We start from the raw sequence: 12,552 nt of genomic DNA on the forward strand, positions 1-12,552 counted from the left end.
ATGACAAGCGGGACAATAGTGGAAGCAATTTGTCTCCTGGCGTAAGATGGTAAAAGCTGTTGAGCAGACCGCAGCAGCAGGCAGAGCAGCCCTTAGAGAGCAATTGCAGCAGTGGAGACCTCAGGTGTGTCATGCTGATGAATGACGTTGTGTGAAAACTGTAAAACATTTTACCAGAATTGAATGCTGGGCAAGACAGATTTCCGAGCCACCAAGGAACCCAGAAATGAACTCTGATGAAAGGCAAAGCTCACTGCTCATAGCTGCTTTCTCACCTTTGGAATAGGATGGGAATTGGACAAATCCTTTCTCTTTTAAACTTCCCTGGCCAAAATTAAAATATGCCAAGAGCCCACATTTAGCCTAGAAAGCCTCACCAGCAACATGACAAAGCGGTTGCTCCCTGCCCCTCTGAGCAAGTTACTGCCTTACAGAGACAGTTAGTGTGGCTAGAGATGTGCTCACTGGAAGGGAGACATGCTGACTTCTTGTAGTCGAGTGTTGCTTCTGGGTACTTTCTGGCTCAGGATTGCCAAAGTCTCCTGAGGGCTCCTCCACAGGGCATTTTGCATATCCACTTCTTTAGATCAATGAGAAGTACAGCGGTCTGATTAAGACAGTGGAACAGCTTTAGGTCATTCTAAAGAGTATCTATATGCATGTTTCTTTACCTTGGAGACTCTGGCAATGGGTTTTCCTGTAACAAGAATTCCATTTGTTGCTCTGTTAAAAATGAACAAACAAACCTCTCATATAGAGACCCAGACAGTAATGATTAATCTCTAAATTAGGAAGTTTGCTCTCCTTCTGCATAAGTGGCTGGACCCAGTCTGCATTCATGGTATTTTTTTGTCCCATCTGTGCCATTTATTTGCTTTGACGGTGGTGTATTTGTCTCTTAAACAGAGCAGTGGGTAGGAAGTGGAATTGATCTTATTGACACCTGCACTGAGAACTGACCTAACACTGATTCCCCTTTGTTCCCCTGCCTGGGGAGCTGAAGCACAGCGTACAGTGTTGCAGTCATGCTGAATGCCTCCTCTGTTGACATATCCAGGTTTCCACTGCTGTGCTGTCCATCACCGCAAAAGCCAAGAAGAAGGAAAAGGAGAAGGAGAAAGAGAAGAAGGAAGAGGAGAAGATGGAAGTGGTAGGTGCAAACATTGAAACTTAAATGTCTTCTTCCCCCCCCCCTTATAAATGTGGAAGGTGTGTCATGAAAGCTGGCACTCCCTTAACGCTGTCCGCCCTGCCACCTGTGTTAGTTCTGAGCAAAGCATTAACACACGTTTCAGTGTACTGCATACACTGGTTAGCGCCTTTACTCTGTGTGTGTGTGCGCGCTGTTAAAGGCAAGAGGTGGTATTATTTATGAAGCCATTATTTCTGAGAAATAAATCTTCCTCAATATTGTAACTGACTTCCTTAAAGGCAGAAGCTTGTTTTGACAAATTTATGTGCCTTTAACTGCATGAACCTTTTGTGCATTATTTCATTGCCTACTGTTTCTAGACCAAGGGAATTTTATCTCTTATCCATGTACTTTTCTTATTAATGTGGAAAAAGTCTTAATAATTTCATGTCCTTGGTACCTCTGACCTTTTAAAAAGAACTCAGTGTTGTAGCAGTTGCTTGATGGTGTCTAATTCAGTTATGAGCACTGAAGAGTTTAAACTTTCTGGTTTTGCAAATGCTTAACCCCCCATTCTGAAACGTTCACCTTTTTGGCAGCAATTTCTTACGTGCCTTGCTCATCTATCAAAATGCCAAATGTTTATTCACACCCGCCTCAGGACCAGTTGAGCTTTGAGCACAGGATCCATACGCTGCTCAGTAGTTACGGTGATTGCTTTGGTCCTCTGATGATTTCTTTCAGCTCATAGACCTCACAGTGGAACTTGTCATCGTCATCTGTGAATAATGTGTCATCCTGGAGCAAACTGAGGGATAGAGAAATGGCTGGATAATGAATTCTTGGTGGTTGCTGTAATTTGGAAAAAACTTGGCAGATAAAATTCTTGCCGTACCCTGACAAAGGACCCTTCCTTTTGTGCTCTGCTAACGGATGCAGATATGCCAAGAACAACTGTAAGCTGAAAATGAGTTATGCTGACAAGCTCAGTAGAAACCTTTCTGATTCTACTTTAACGTCTATGTGAGAAAAGCAATGTGGTCACAAAATTTTTCCCTCTTTAATTTCAAAAAGAAACACACAAATGGTATGTGAAGGGAGTGTGGCCTAAGATCAAAGGTGTATGTGTAAAATAACCTTCCGAGACCTACTTAAATGCAGCCGTGTTGTAGGCACTGAACTTTATACAGTTGGCTCAGAAAATGAATCATCTCATGCGTGCAAGGTAGAGTCTCTGTTTTTTGTCTTTTTGCTCTTTTATCAATGTTTCCTTGTCATCAAACATTGCCTTTTCATTGTATTATTCTTATACTAAGCAAAATGTGCTGAACAGATGCATGTTTCTTCTAAAATTGCTACAACTTACAGTTAAGTACGGATGTTGAGAGGAAGCAATATATTCGAAGGGATTTACATGTCGTGTCTGTGTGCGTGTACGCTCCAGACATCTGAAAAGTTTTCTTGGCTGAATCGAGCAGAAAAACGAGGATAGTAAAAAGGGAGCTTGCTGCCACCTGCTGTGTTTGAGTCGAGTGTTTTGCTATTGTCCTAATGTTTTAGAGGTATAATTGCTTTCCTCTTTTTCTTTTATGCCTGTTACATGACTAGCAATCCATAGCTTCCAAGAGACCTGCACAGCGACAAGCAGTCACTGTGCCAGAGAAAGTCCTGTCTGCTGTTACAGGACGTGCCATGCATTTCGCCGTGTTCCTGATCATTTCCTATTGGTTGTTTCCATCTTTTCTGCAGTCTTTTTTGTTTGCAACTCAGATGTTCCCGAGCAAGAGGGAAAACATGATCCATGTTCTTAAGTACGTAATGGATGCTGTGTTTTTTTCCTTCTGAGCTTTTGCCTCCAGCTGCTGAGTCATTGGTAAAGGAGGATTTAACTGCAATTCCCTAGGGAGTCACTGAGGTCGAGTCATTTTGGTTGAGCTGCTGTCAGTGACGGCTGTATAGCTGCGAGAATACAAGGGCAGCTTTTGGCAATTTTCATGTGCTTAGTAATGATATTAAAGAATCTTCAGTTGTGAACAAAAAGTGGTGAGTTTACAGAGGAAATATTAGAAAGGGAAGCCAGAGGTAAACTGTTCCACTGCCACCTCTTGTTGAACTTATTTTCATCTGCAGTTGAGAGCGAGGCATTGCCACGATGAGAGTACTTAGAACCACGCTGGCATTGCCTGTGCCAGCTGATAGATACGTGTTAGCTTGTTCCTCAGCAGGAGGATGGCTTCTCACCATGCTCTGGAATTGCTACCTGTGTTAAGAGTAGCAGGTTGTACCTTACCCTCCTGAACTGTGAAAGGGCTAGAGACTACTGTTAAAATCACGTTGATGTTCTCCTCCCTTTCCACAGGATGAGACTGAAAAGAAGGATGAAAAAGAAAAGAAAAAAGAGCCTGAACCCAACTTCCAGCTTCTGGACAACCCAGCCAGAGTCATGCCTGCTCAGCTCAAAGTTCTCACTATGACAGAGAGCTGCCGATACCAGCCTTTCAAACCAGTAAGTGTCACCTTCCTAGTCTGTGCACTTGACAGAGCGTTCCCAGTGCTGGGCTTGTGCGTAAGGACCCAGAAGTTCTGTGTGTACATGAGAATGCCACTCACGGCTGGCGCATCACTGCAATGTGTTGTAGAGATTTGCAACTTCACTGTTGTCATATTTGCTTTTTAATGTCCCTCTCTCCAAATGATCACATGCAGTTCTAGTTGGGGGAAAGCCAGAGCTGCTGCAAACCTTTTCACCATGCTAACACTGCTTTATTTTTCTTTCTTCTTCTACGTACATCAAATGCTGTAACCTGGATATCAATCAGACATATACTCTTTGTGTTAATGACATTGCTGGGGACTTAAAGACTGAGCCATGATCTTTACAGTGGGCTGAGAAGTTGTACAGGCTCATTGTCAAAGCAATGAAATACATTAGGACTTGTGTTGGGGCTTTATTATTCTGCAGTGAGGTTTGTACCTAAATGGAGTATTTTTCTTCATTAAACAGATTTCTTATTCAGTTACATCTGACCTTAGAAAAGTGCTTTCATCTCCTGTTAACATAGAGAAGAGATAGCATGTGATTGTCAGATGGAGAATGAAAAAGACCTTTTAGCATTAGCCCAAGGGGTAACTGTCTTTTGTGAGATGCTCAAATATATTGCAAAGCTAATAAGCTTGCTCCTGACCTCTGAATCTCCTGGCAAATTCTTCTGGCCTTTATTTTTGTTCAAGAAATAACACCCTTGACTTCCCCGTTTTGCAGGATTATGCATGGGAAAATGGTGTTCAGAAGTAGTAATATTTTTTCCAGGAAAATAGTCGTGTTTTTAATAAATGGATTTCCTGGAATTCCATCAGCACATTGGAATTCTCTGTGCATCGTCCCCTTTTGAAACGTCTCCTTTAGCATAGCTGTGGAAGGATTTTTCAGTTTCTACCCTTTAAAGAGAGGAGGTGACCCAAGTAGTATTTGGATGGGGAAGTTTGCTATGTGGTCCAGTAAGTGTCCACTCATGCAGCTGAAATGTGGACGTATGTAGCTGTTTGCTTCAGTTTCAAAAGAAGCCGAGTCCTTGGTGAGGGGAGTGCAGTTTCCTGCCTCAACCCCCCCCCAAATAGCTTTTGAAGAGAACAGAACAGTGCAGGTTTTTTTCTGGGATTAGGGTGTGTAACCAAGGAGGCTTTCGAAAGGGAGCTGTTGTGGAGCTTTGCTCTGCTTTGGGGAACGCCAGAGTAAAAGGCTTCTTTGAAATGCTGTTTATAGCCTTAATCCTGCTGTGGTCAAAGCTCTGATCCCAGCCAGGCGTGACACAGCACTGCCTCTTTGCACCTCGTGTTCAGTCCTGGAGACGCACCGATTTGCTTTAGCCTGCCAGGATGTTTGGTTGTGATCTTTGTAATTAATTCTCCTTTGTTTTACGAGGTTCTGCTAATAGGATTCCTCAGTTGGTGGAAGCTGGTGATCAGATTAGTCTCTGTTTCAGATAGCCTCCTGGGAGGTGGCTACACAGAGAGGCTTCACTAAGCTTTGTTGCCCTGAAAAGATGAGCCTTATAAAGCAATTATGGTTCAATTAGTTTCCATGTGGAAGCCCCAGACTGGGGCTGGGGTAAAGCTGTGAATCCAGATGCCATTTTCTGTCGAACTGAGGCTTAGATAGTGGCAATACAAAAGGTGGCCTGGATAGGCTCTGTCTGTTCCATCCCCCTATTAGGTAGGGATCCGGGTGGGTGTCAGACGCTTTGCTCTCTGAAACTCACTCCTGATGAGGTGTCTCATATGGCCTAGGATAAACACTGTGGCCACGAACACTGCACCACGAGGCAGAGGTGAGCAGCTCTAATGCTCGCTGCACTTGTCTTGCAGCTTTCCATCGGGGGCATCATCATTCTGAAGGACACCAGTGAGGATATGGAGGAGCTGGTTGAACCTGTGGCAGCTCACGGTCCGAAGATTGAGGAAGAGGAGCAGGAACCTGAACCACCAGAGCCCTTCGAGTACATTGATGATTAAGACCTAAGGTACAGTGTAGCATGCAGAGTCACCTTTATTAATCCCAATGAAGGAAAAGCCGCTTTGGATCAACTGAAGCAGTTGCCAGGACCCAGCACTCTTGTTTTAGCTCTTTGACGGCTTCTGTGCCAGATTCAGAAACATACGCTCTGTCCCGATTTGAAGAGTTTGGCAGCAATAAAGGAGAAATCCACTCTTCCAGATCAGGCCTGACCCAGTCGTACTGGATCTGGTCTCTAATCTCGCAGGCTTGGCTACTCTTGAGTAGAGCCTCGCTGGGCAGAGTTAGAACAGTGCATGTTGTTGTCACAGGCAACAGCTGAGCTGGGAATAATCAGCTCATGAAAGATGGTCCCAGAGGGACAAGTGGTTTATGTAACAAAGCGGTCATCTACTTGATATGGCAGTGTGGCAGGATTGGTCGAAAGAGAACTACTACTCTGCTTTCTGGGGTTGTCTTGTCTTCCCAGCAGTTCGTAGCAGAATTTAAAGACACTCCGGTCACGGGCTCTGTGATGCTCTCTGAGCCCAACTTAAGGATCCTTGTAGATCTGTTCCAGGTAATGAATAGTGCAGTTCTCAGGTTCCTTGGTTAAAGTGCCTGAACTGAAGTGCAAGTTTCTCACTGAGAGGTAGAAACCCAGTTGCTTTATTTCCAAATATGGGCTGGCATGTCCCAGTGCTCCCAAGAGCAAAGATTATGCACTTGAATTGGTGGATGGGCAGGAAAACAAACTCCTTGCTAAAAACTGTAAATGTTGCGTCAGTGGCAGGCTCGGGTGAGTGTGTGGGGCCAACCACAAGAAGCCTTACTTAAATCCGTTTGCTTTTCTGGTTTCTCTCTCCCCCTCCTCCAGGATCATGTCCTCTAAAGAAGACACTATGCTTGATATCAGAAAGACAGACATGAAGACCTTCCTATCAAGATCTGCTGTTCAGTGCATGCAACCCCAATCTGTGCTGAGCTAAAGCTGATAGTCCGTGTTTTATGGCTGAAGAACAGATATATGCTATTTAGTGTACTCTTTCACAAAACCTTGTTTTCAAATAAATATATTAAAAACTCTTGACAGAAAAGCTGCTGCTTTAAAAAAAAAAAAAAAAAGAAAAAAAGGAAGCCTAACAACCTTCTTTTCCGCTCACCCGAAATGTTAAAATCTAGACCCAAGTTGTGCATCTTCCTCTAGCAAAGCTTGACTGACTCTGCTCCTCTGTAGAGTCGCTGGGATCTGTGCGCATCTCTGCTTTCTCTAGCACTCCTTTAGGCTGAGCAAGGTCACCAACTCCAGCCTGGCCCAGCCGTAGCTCTGATGCTACAGAGAGGGCGGGTCTGCTTGCCAGCAGCTGTCCAGATGAGGTCTGCTTCCACATTACCTCTGTGATACTGACTTTGCACCGATCTCTCCCCTTGCTCATCCTGGTCTTCCTGTGACAGTATGGGGCTGACAGAAGGGCTCTGGGTGTTAGTGATGGGGCATGTTTCTCTGTTTCACAGAATCCCTTTTTTTTTTTCCTGTGTGCCTTTACTGGGTTCACCAAATATGAACATACTGGCTGATGTGAGTGGGCAGCTAGAAATACATTACGGGCCTAGATGGGGTGAATCCAGACATGCAAGTTGTTACACTGATGTGCATCGTTAGCCAGGGAGGGATTTACAGTCAGGGGTATGGAATGAGCAGCAGTCAGAAGGAAAGAATGCAGCTCGACTGTTCGCTGTCGGCCCAGCCGGCCCTTCACCTGTTGGGCTGTAACGTTTCAAAGGGTGCATCACCGGCGAGCTGGAGACTGCGGCCCTGGTCAGCTGTAAGCCAAATGCTGGGGGAAGCTCCGTCATTTCAAACAGCACTTAAACAGAATGAGGTTTTTATTGTATGTATGCTGGGAATATTTTGCTCCATGTGAACATACCACAAGCTCATGTGCATTGGTAATAATGGAAGACAAATCTTGCATGTAGTGCCTGGGAGCTTTTCCAGCAGATGGTTTATTTTGGTGAATGTTACTATAGCAATAGAATAGTCTGCCTTTGTTCTCTGCAGAGCTTAAGCAGTACAGAGCAGAGATATGGGACTGAAAGGCAATTTTGAGTCCTAGGCTTCAGTCAGAAGGCCGTGAGGTTGAAATGTTGTCTCAGTAAGGGTGCTGGTCAGAGCTTGCTGTTCTCGATGTGACCTGGATCTGTTCTCCCTTGGAGCAGAGCCGAGAGTGAACCCGAAATGGCTACAGACAACGTTACTGTCAGTAAAACTGGAAACAAAGAGGGAATCGCTGCTCCAATCCCATGGTCATTCAAAGTGAGACCTGGTGTTGTGGTGCAAGAAACAGAAGCTGGACCAATGTACATTATGGGAGTCTTTCTGGTGCTGGAATCTGTTCCTTTGGAATGGGTACATGTATCCCTTACTCCTGCGTGTTCTGCTGATGCCAACCAGTGTAGTATGTGGTGTTTTTCAGGTAATTTGTTAGTAATGCCTTGTGTCATCTTACAAAATACTGTGCCAAGGGGAGGACATTGGGAGGAGAAGGAAAAAAAAAATCATTTCAGGTCATTCAGCAACCTGCCGGACAGCCAGATATCGCTGGGAGATTTCTAGAGTCCGAGTAGGAATGCTGGGAATAGCTGCCTCAGAAGGACCTGAAGTCTGATATTGATGCCTTGGCTGAGCTGTGAACAGTCTGCTTCTATTCACAGGACATTTTGCCAACCCTTTCATACTATAACAGACATTTCAGGGTAGCCAGTGTATTCCTGGCGCTTGCTACAGGTTTGGTTCTGTGTGGCTGTGTAAATCTGTACGCGCAGAGCAGTTCCCACTGAGCCGTGTACTGCCTGGGGCACCATCCAGGAGACTTGATCCTTGTGCTAAATGATATTCTTGTGCCTGTAAGACCACTCCTGCCTCTGGCAGTGATGTTTCCCAGAGCTCCCTTGGCACAAGCAAATGTAAAAACCTCAGATAGCCCCAACCTGATTTCTGAGCTGCTACTCTGGGGCCACATGGTAAGGTTACACTCGGGCAGTCAGATTTTTAGAGGAGCTCGTGGTGGCTGTGGAAGAAAAAGGCCATGTGTGCCAGGCTGGGGACACCAGGAGGGACATCTGGGAATTGGCCTGTCCTCACTTCCCCGGCTCTGCCACTCGCTGCGTTTTGTCTTCACTGTGTAAACGCACATGGGAACTGCGTGGTTTAGGATTGACACGGCAGAGAGAGCGCACGCAGAAAAGCGTCCACTGTCTTTGGCTTTTTCCCCTGGCTGCTCTGCGTTTTCCTTGCTTGGGAGAATGTCCTGGACAGGAGTCCAGGGGAGGGGGGAGAGGAGCTTGAGGAGCGTCGACAGAGGTGGCTGCTGGTTAAAGGGCGAAGCAAATGGATTAGCAGCGTGAAGGAGGAGAGGTGACGGCCACACCGCAAATCTGAGTTGCTGTGAGCTGAGGAGGGAGCGGGAAGGGGCAGCTTGGTGGGATGGTGCTCAGGGGGAGGAACAACCGTGAGGAGTGTTTCCTAGCAAGTGCAAATCGACCTTTTGCTGGAGGGCTGATGATTGAGAAGTGGCTCCTCTCTTGGCAGGAGTATGCACCGTAAGTGGCTTCCAGGGGTTTCAGCCTGTCTGCACCTCTCTCTGGAGAGAAGGCTGTGCATGCAATGAACAGCCCGTTGGTTGCTCGTGCATTTGGTATCAGTAGACAGGGTTTCCCTTTGGGGACTTCACCGGCTGAGCTCTGTGCAATGGGAGCCTGCTCCACTGCGGAGCGCCCAGGTCCTTCCCAGCTTCCCGAGCAGTGGGCAGCCCCTCAGGTATGTGTGCTCAGGCCCCGTAAGTTCATAAAGGATAAACCTCTTCCACGCACACTGCAGCTTGGGAGGACGCCGGTCCCCTGCCTCGGCGAGACATGCATCTAGCTCAGGCAGGTTTCGCTCAGGGGGTACTGCTTAAAAGACTCCAGGCAGCACAAGGACAAGAGGTCCTCTCATGGTGAGTTTATGAGAGTTTGTGGTACAAAACAGTGTGTCCTGACTCTAGAATGATCCGATACATGGGATTTTTTTCTAATCCCCACATACTTCTTCAGTTTTCCAATCAGGCTGCTGAGGATCCCGCTCTGCGACCACCTGAGGCTCAGAAAACCTCCAGATCTTCTAGAAAGGCACTAGAAAACCTTTGGGAAGGCTCTGGAAAGATGCTAGAGCACTCACTGCGGGTCAGTCGGCAGCAGGTCTCGGTGCTGGAGTGGGTGTCTTACCCCTGCACCGCCTCCCCGGGCTCCCGGCTTCTTGTGGTGGATGCCAAGACCTCGCTTCCCCCTGCACCAGGCTCTCCCAGGGTTTGTGCATCCCTATGAGGTGGTGCCTGCCAAGGGAAGTACTGAAAATCAATGCAAGCACTGGGGTAAAGCCTTCTGGGCTAGATCCTGCCCCCACACTAAGGGGCCTGACCAGTTTCTCTGGTGACAGATGGGGCCAGTCACTGCAGGACCGGCTCAGTGCTGTGCTCAGGAGACGGAGGCCACTGCTGGCTTTCTGATCTCCAGTTTGGAGAAGGCATGGCAGGAGCCTGGAAACCTTCGCTGCTGCTTTAAATAATGCCATCTAGCCACAATGACTTATTAGTGCTGATTTTTTAGGAAGCGCTGCTCTCCTGGGCCTGCCTGGGGCTGCTGCGGAGGGACCCACCCCTGGGGTGTTTGCCAGGGGCTAATTGGACCTCATGCTCCTGGGATTGCCAGAGGGAGAGGCCGAGGTGGCAGGAAGCATGCTTCTGTCCCTCCTGACTAATGGGCCTCATCCACCTTAACCCTGGTGAAAAATATATCACTTGAAAAGCACGCCGCTTCTGACAGGTCCCAGAGTCCCTCCGGGAGGCCCTGGACGTGTCCTCAGTCTCCACTTTCCGATGGTTAACTTGGGTACAAGCCCCCTGCTTGGCACCACACTGGGAACAGAAGCGGGGATGGAGATGTTGGAGGTAAAGCTCCCAGGGTAAGGGGTCTTCAAGGAGGGGGCTGACAGTGGCAAGCGCTCAGCAGATCTCATCCTCCCACCTCTCCCTGTCGCAGCGGTGCCGCCCTCCCTATCTCTCCCCTTCCTTCCAGGGCCAGGCGAAGCTCTTCCTCCTCGCCATTCAGCACGAAGGTTGGGCGCCACTGATAACGATGACGACGTTGGCCATTTATCTCCCTGCATCCTGGAGGCTGGAGTGTCCCCCACCCTCACCCCTGCCAGACCCCAGCCTGTCCCAGGCTGTTCCCCTGCCTGCTGCTTTCAGCATCGGTGACGGGTTGGGTTTTCAGCCCAGCTCTGGGTGCACCTTAACCCTGCGGCAGTGGCAGGACAGGGGAGATGAGGAGCATAGACATCGCAGGACCGTGCAAGGCTTGTGATGTTTGCTTGCAATCTCTGATGGGACCAGTGGGCCTGAAGGCCTTCACCCAAGGGTTCTGATCTTTCCCCAGAGTGGCTTCACGTGGGAGCAAGGCTCTTCGCTCCCTCAACAAAGATAACCGGTTTTGGCAGATCCAGTTCAATGCGTTTCTCCAGCACTGGTGGGACCGGACTGGCCTGTGCTCTCTACTTTGGGAGGAGAAGCTGCCTCTGCTGTTGGGCTCCAGCTCAGGACTGGCTTGACTTGGCCTCTGAAATCCTGCTCTGCGTGGGCAAATAGTCCAGCTGGCAGCAGCCCAGGTCTGGAGTTTTGTTTTGAGGTCTGTACTCCGGTTCCTGGCATTGGCTGCACAACTAAAGCTCTGCTTTTTGCTCGGAAGTACTGTGCAGGTACTCAGGTGAGCCATCGGTGTCTCTTCCAGCGCATGGGGGAATCTGCATTACCCACGTACTGCAGAGAGGTGACTCGAGGCAAATCCTATTTCTGCCCAAGTCCTTTGGAGACCAGCTAATCAAAGGTCCTGGAGACCATAAGCCCAGACATCCTAACCCTGTGCACTTGGGCTGATGGACCCTGCTGCCTGACACCTGTGTGTGTGTTTAAGCAACACATATGTCTGGTTTTTCCTTTGTGTTTGCAAAGCATGTGCAGAAAATGGGCGGTGGAGGGTCTATACCGTGAGGGTCCTGGTGAGCAGGGCAGGGTGCGTGGGGGGACACCCTGGGGCTCACTGCCTGCCACCTCGGTGCAGGGCTGGCCAAGGGGAAGGGCAGTCGTTTGGTGGCAACAGCATCCCGGGCCAAGGGTATAAATAGTTGCTCTGGTGACCCAGGGAAGAATTGCTGCACAGGCAAGGTTAATTGTCAGCAGAAATTATGGGGACATTGTTCCTCCAAAGATAACCTGCAAGGGATGAAGTGTGGAGCAATTTTTTCCCCTTCAGAGTGAAGGAAAAAGACCTGAAATATTGGTGCAGTGTCTTTGTTCTCAGCTTTAGACTGGCTCTCCCACTTAATTGTTTTTCTCTATTCTGTGTCAATGAGAACCAAGATGGATTAACTTTTTGTTTCCCCACCATGTCCTCCCAGAGGAGAAGCTGAGATAGCTCCTGTAGGGCTGGGCAAATTCTCTGTTTACTTAAACTTCACCCAGAGATCTTTCTTATTTTTAGCTTAAGCATGAAATCTGGGGTTCAGGGATGAACAAGAAGCAACTGAAAATAATTTGCTGGAAACATCTGCATTGGACAGCAGAGTTCATGGGCTCATTCATAGATGAAACCTGCTGCTTGCTCCTCTTGTGGGCCCAGAGGTTTTGCAACTTGGCCCTGAGTGATCGGGCAGGTGGCCATCGGTCTGTCGGTGGTGTGGGACAGTGTCCTGATTTCGGCAGGGATAGAGTTAATTTCCTTCCTAGTAGCTGGTGCAGTGCTGTGATTTGGATTTAGGATGAGAACAAAGTTGATAACACACCGATGTTTTAGTTGTTGCTAAGCAGTGCTTACACTAGTCAAGGACTTTTCA

At 47.9% G+C, this 12,552-nt stretch overlaps 1 protein-coding gene across 1 annotated transcript in view; it reads left to right on the forward strand.

The window, feature by feature from the left end:
* The window catches only part of PSMD1 (proteasome 26S subunit, non-ATPase 1), a 75,021-nt gene extending 68,309 nt beyond the window's left edge, over nt 1-6,712 (forward strand). The window contains exons 22-25 of the mRNA XM_076341176.1: nt 1,058-1,150; nt 3,492-3,638; nt 5,498-5,652; nt 6,502-6,712. Coding sequence (XP_076197291.1) covers nt 1,058-1,150; nt 3,492-3,638; nt 5,498-5,644 — 387 coding nt within the window. The 3' untranslated portion in view covers nt 5,645-5,652; nt 6,502-6,712. The remainder of the gene's footprint in view (nt 1-1,057; nt 1,151-3,491; nt 3,639-5,497; nt 5,653-6,501) is intronic.
* Nucleotides 6,713-12,552: the final 5,840 nt, after the last annotated feature.

The sequence above is a fragment of the Aptenodytes patagonicus genome, chromosome 6 (genome assembly GCF_965638725.1).
Source record: "Aptenodytes patagonicus chromosome 6, bAptPat1.pri.cur, whole genome shotgun sequence".
In the NCBI taxonomy this organism is placed as follows: Eukaryota; Metazoa; Chordata; class Aves; order Sphenisciformes; family Spheniscidae; genus Aptenodytes; species Aptenodytes patagonicus.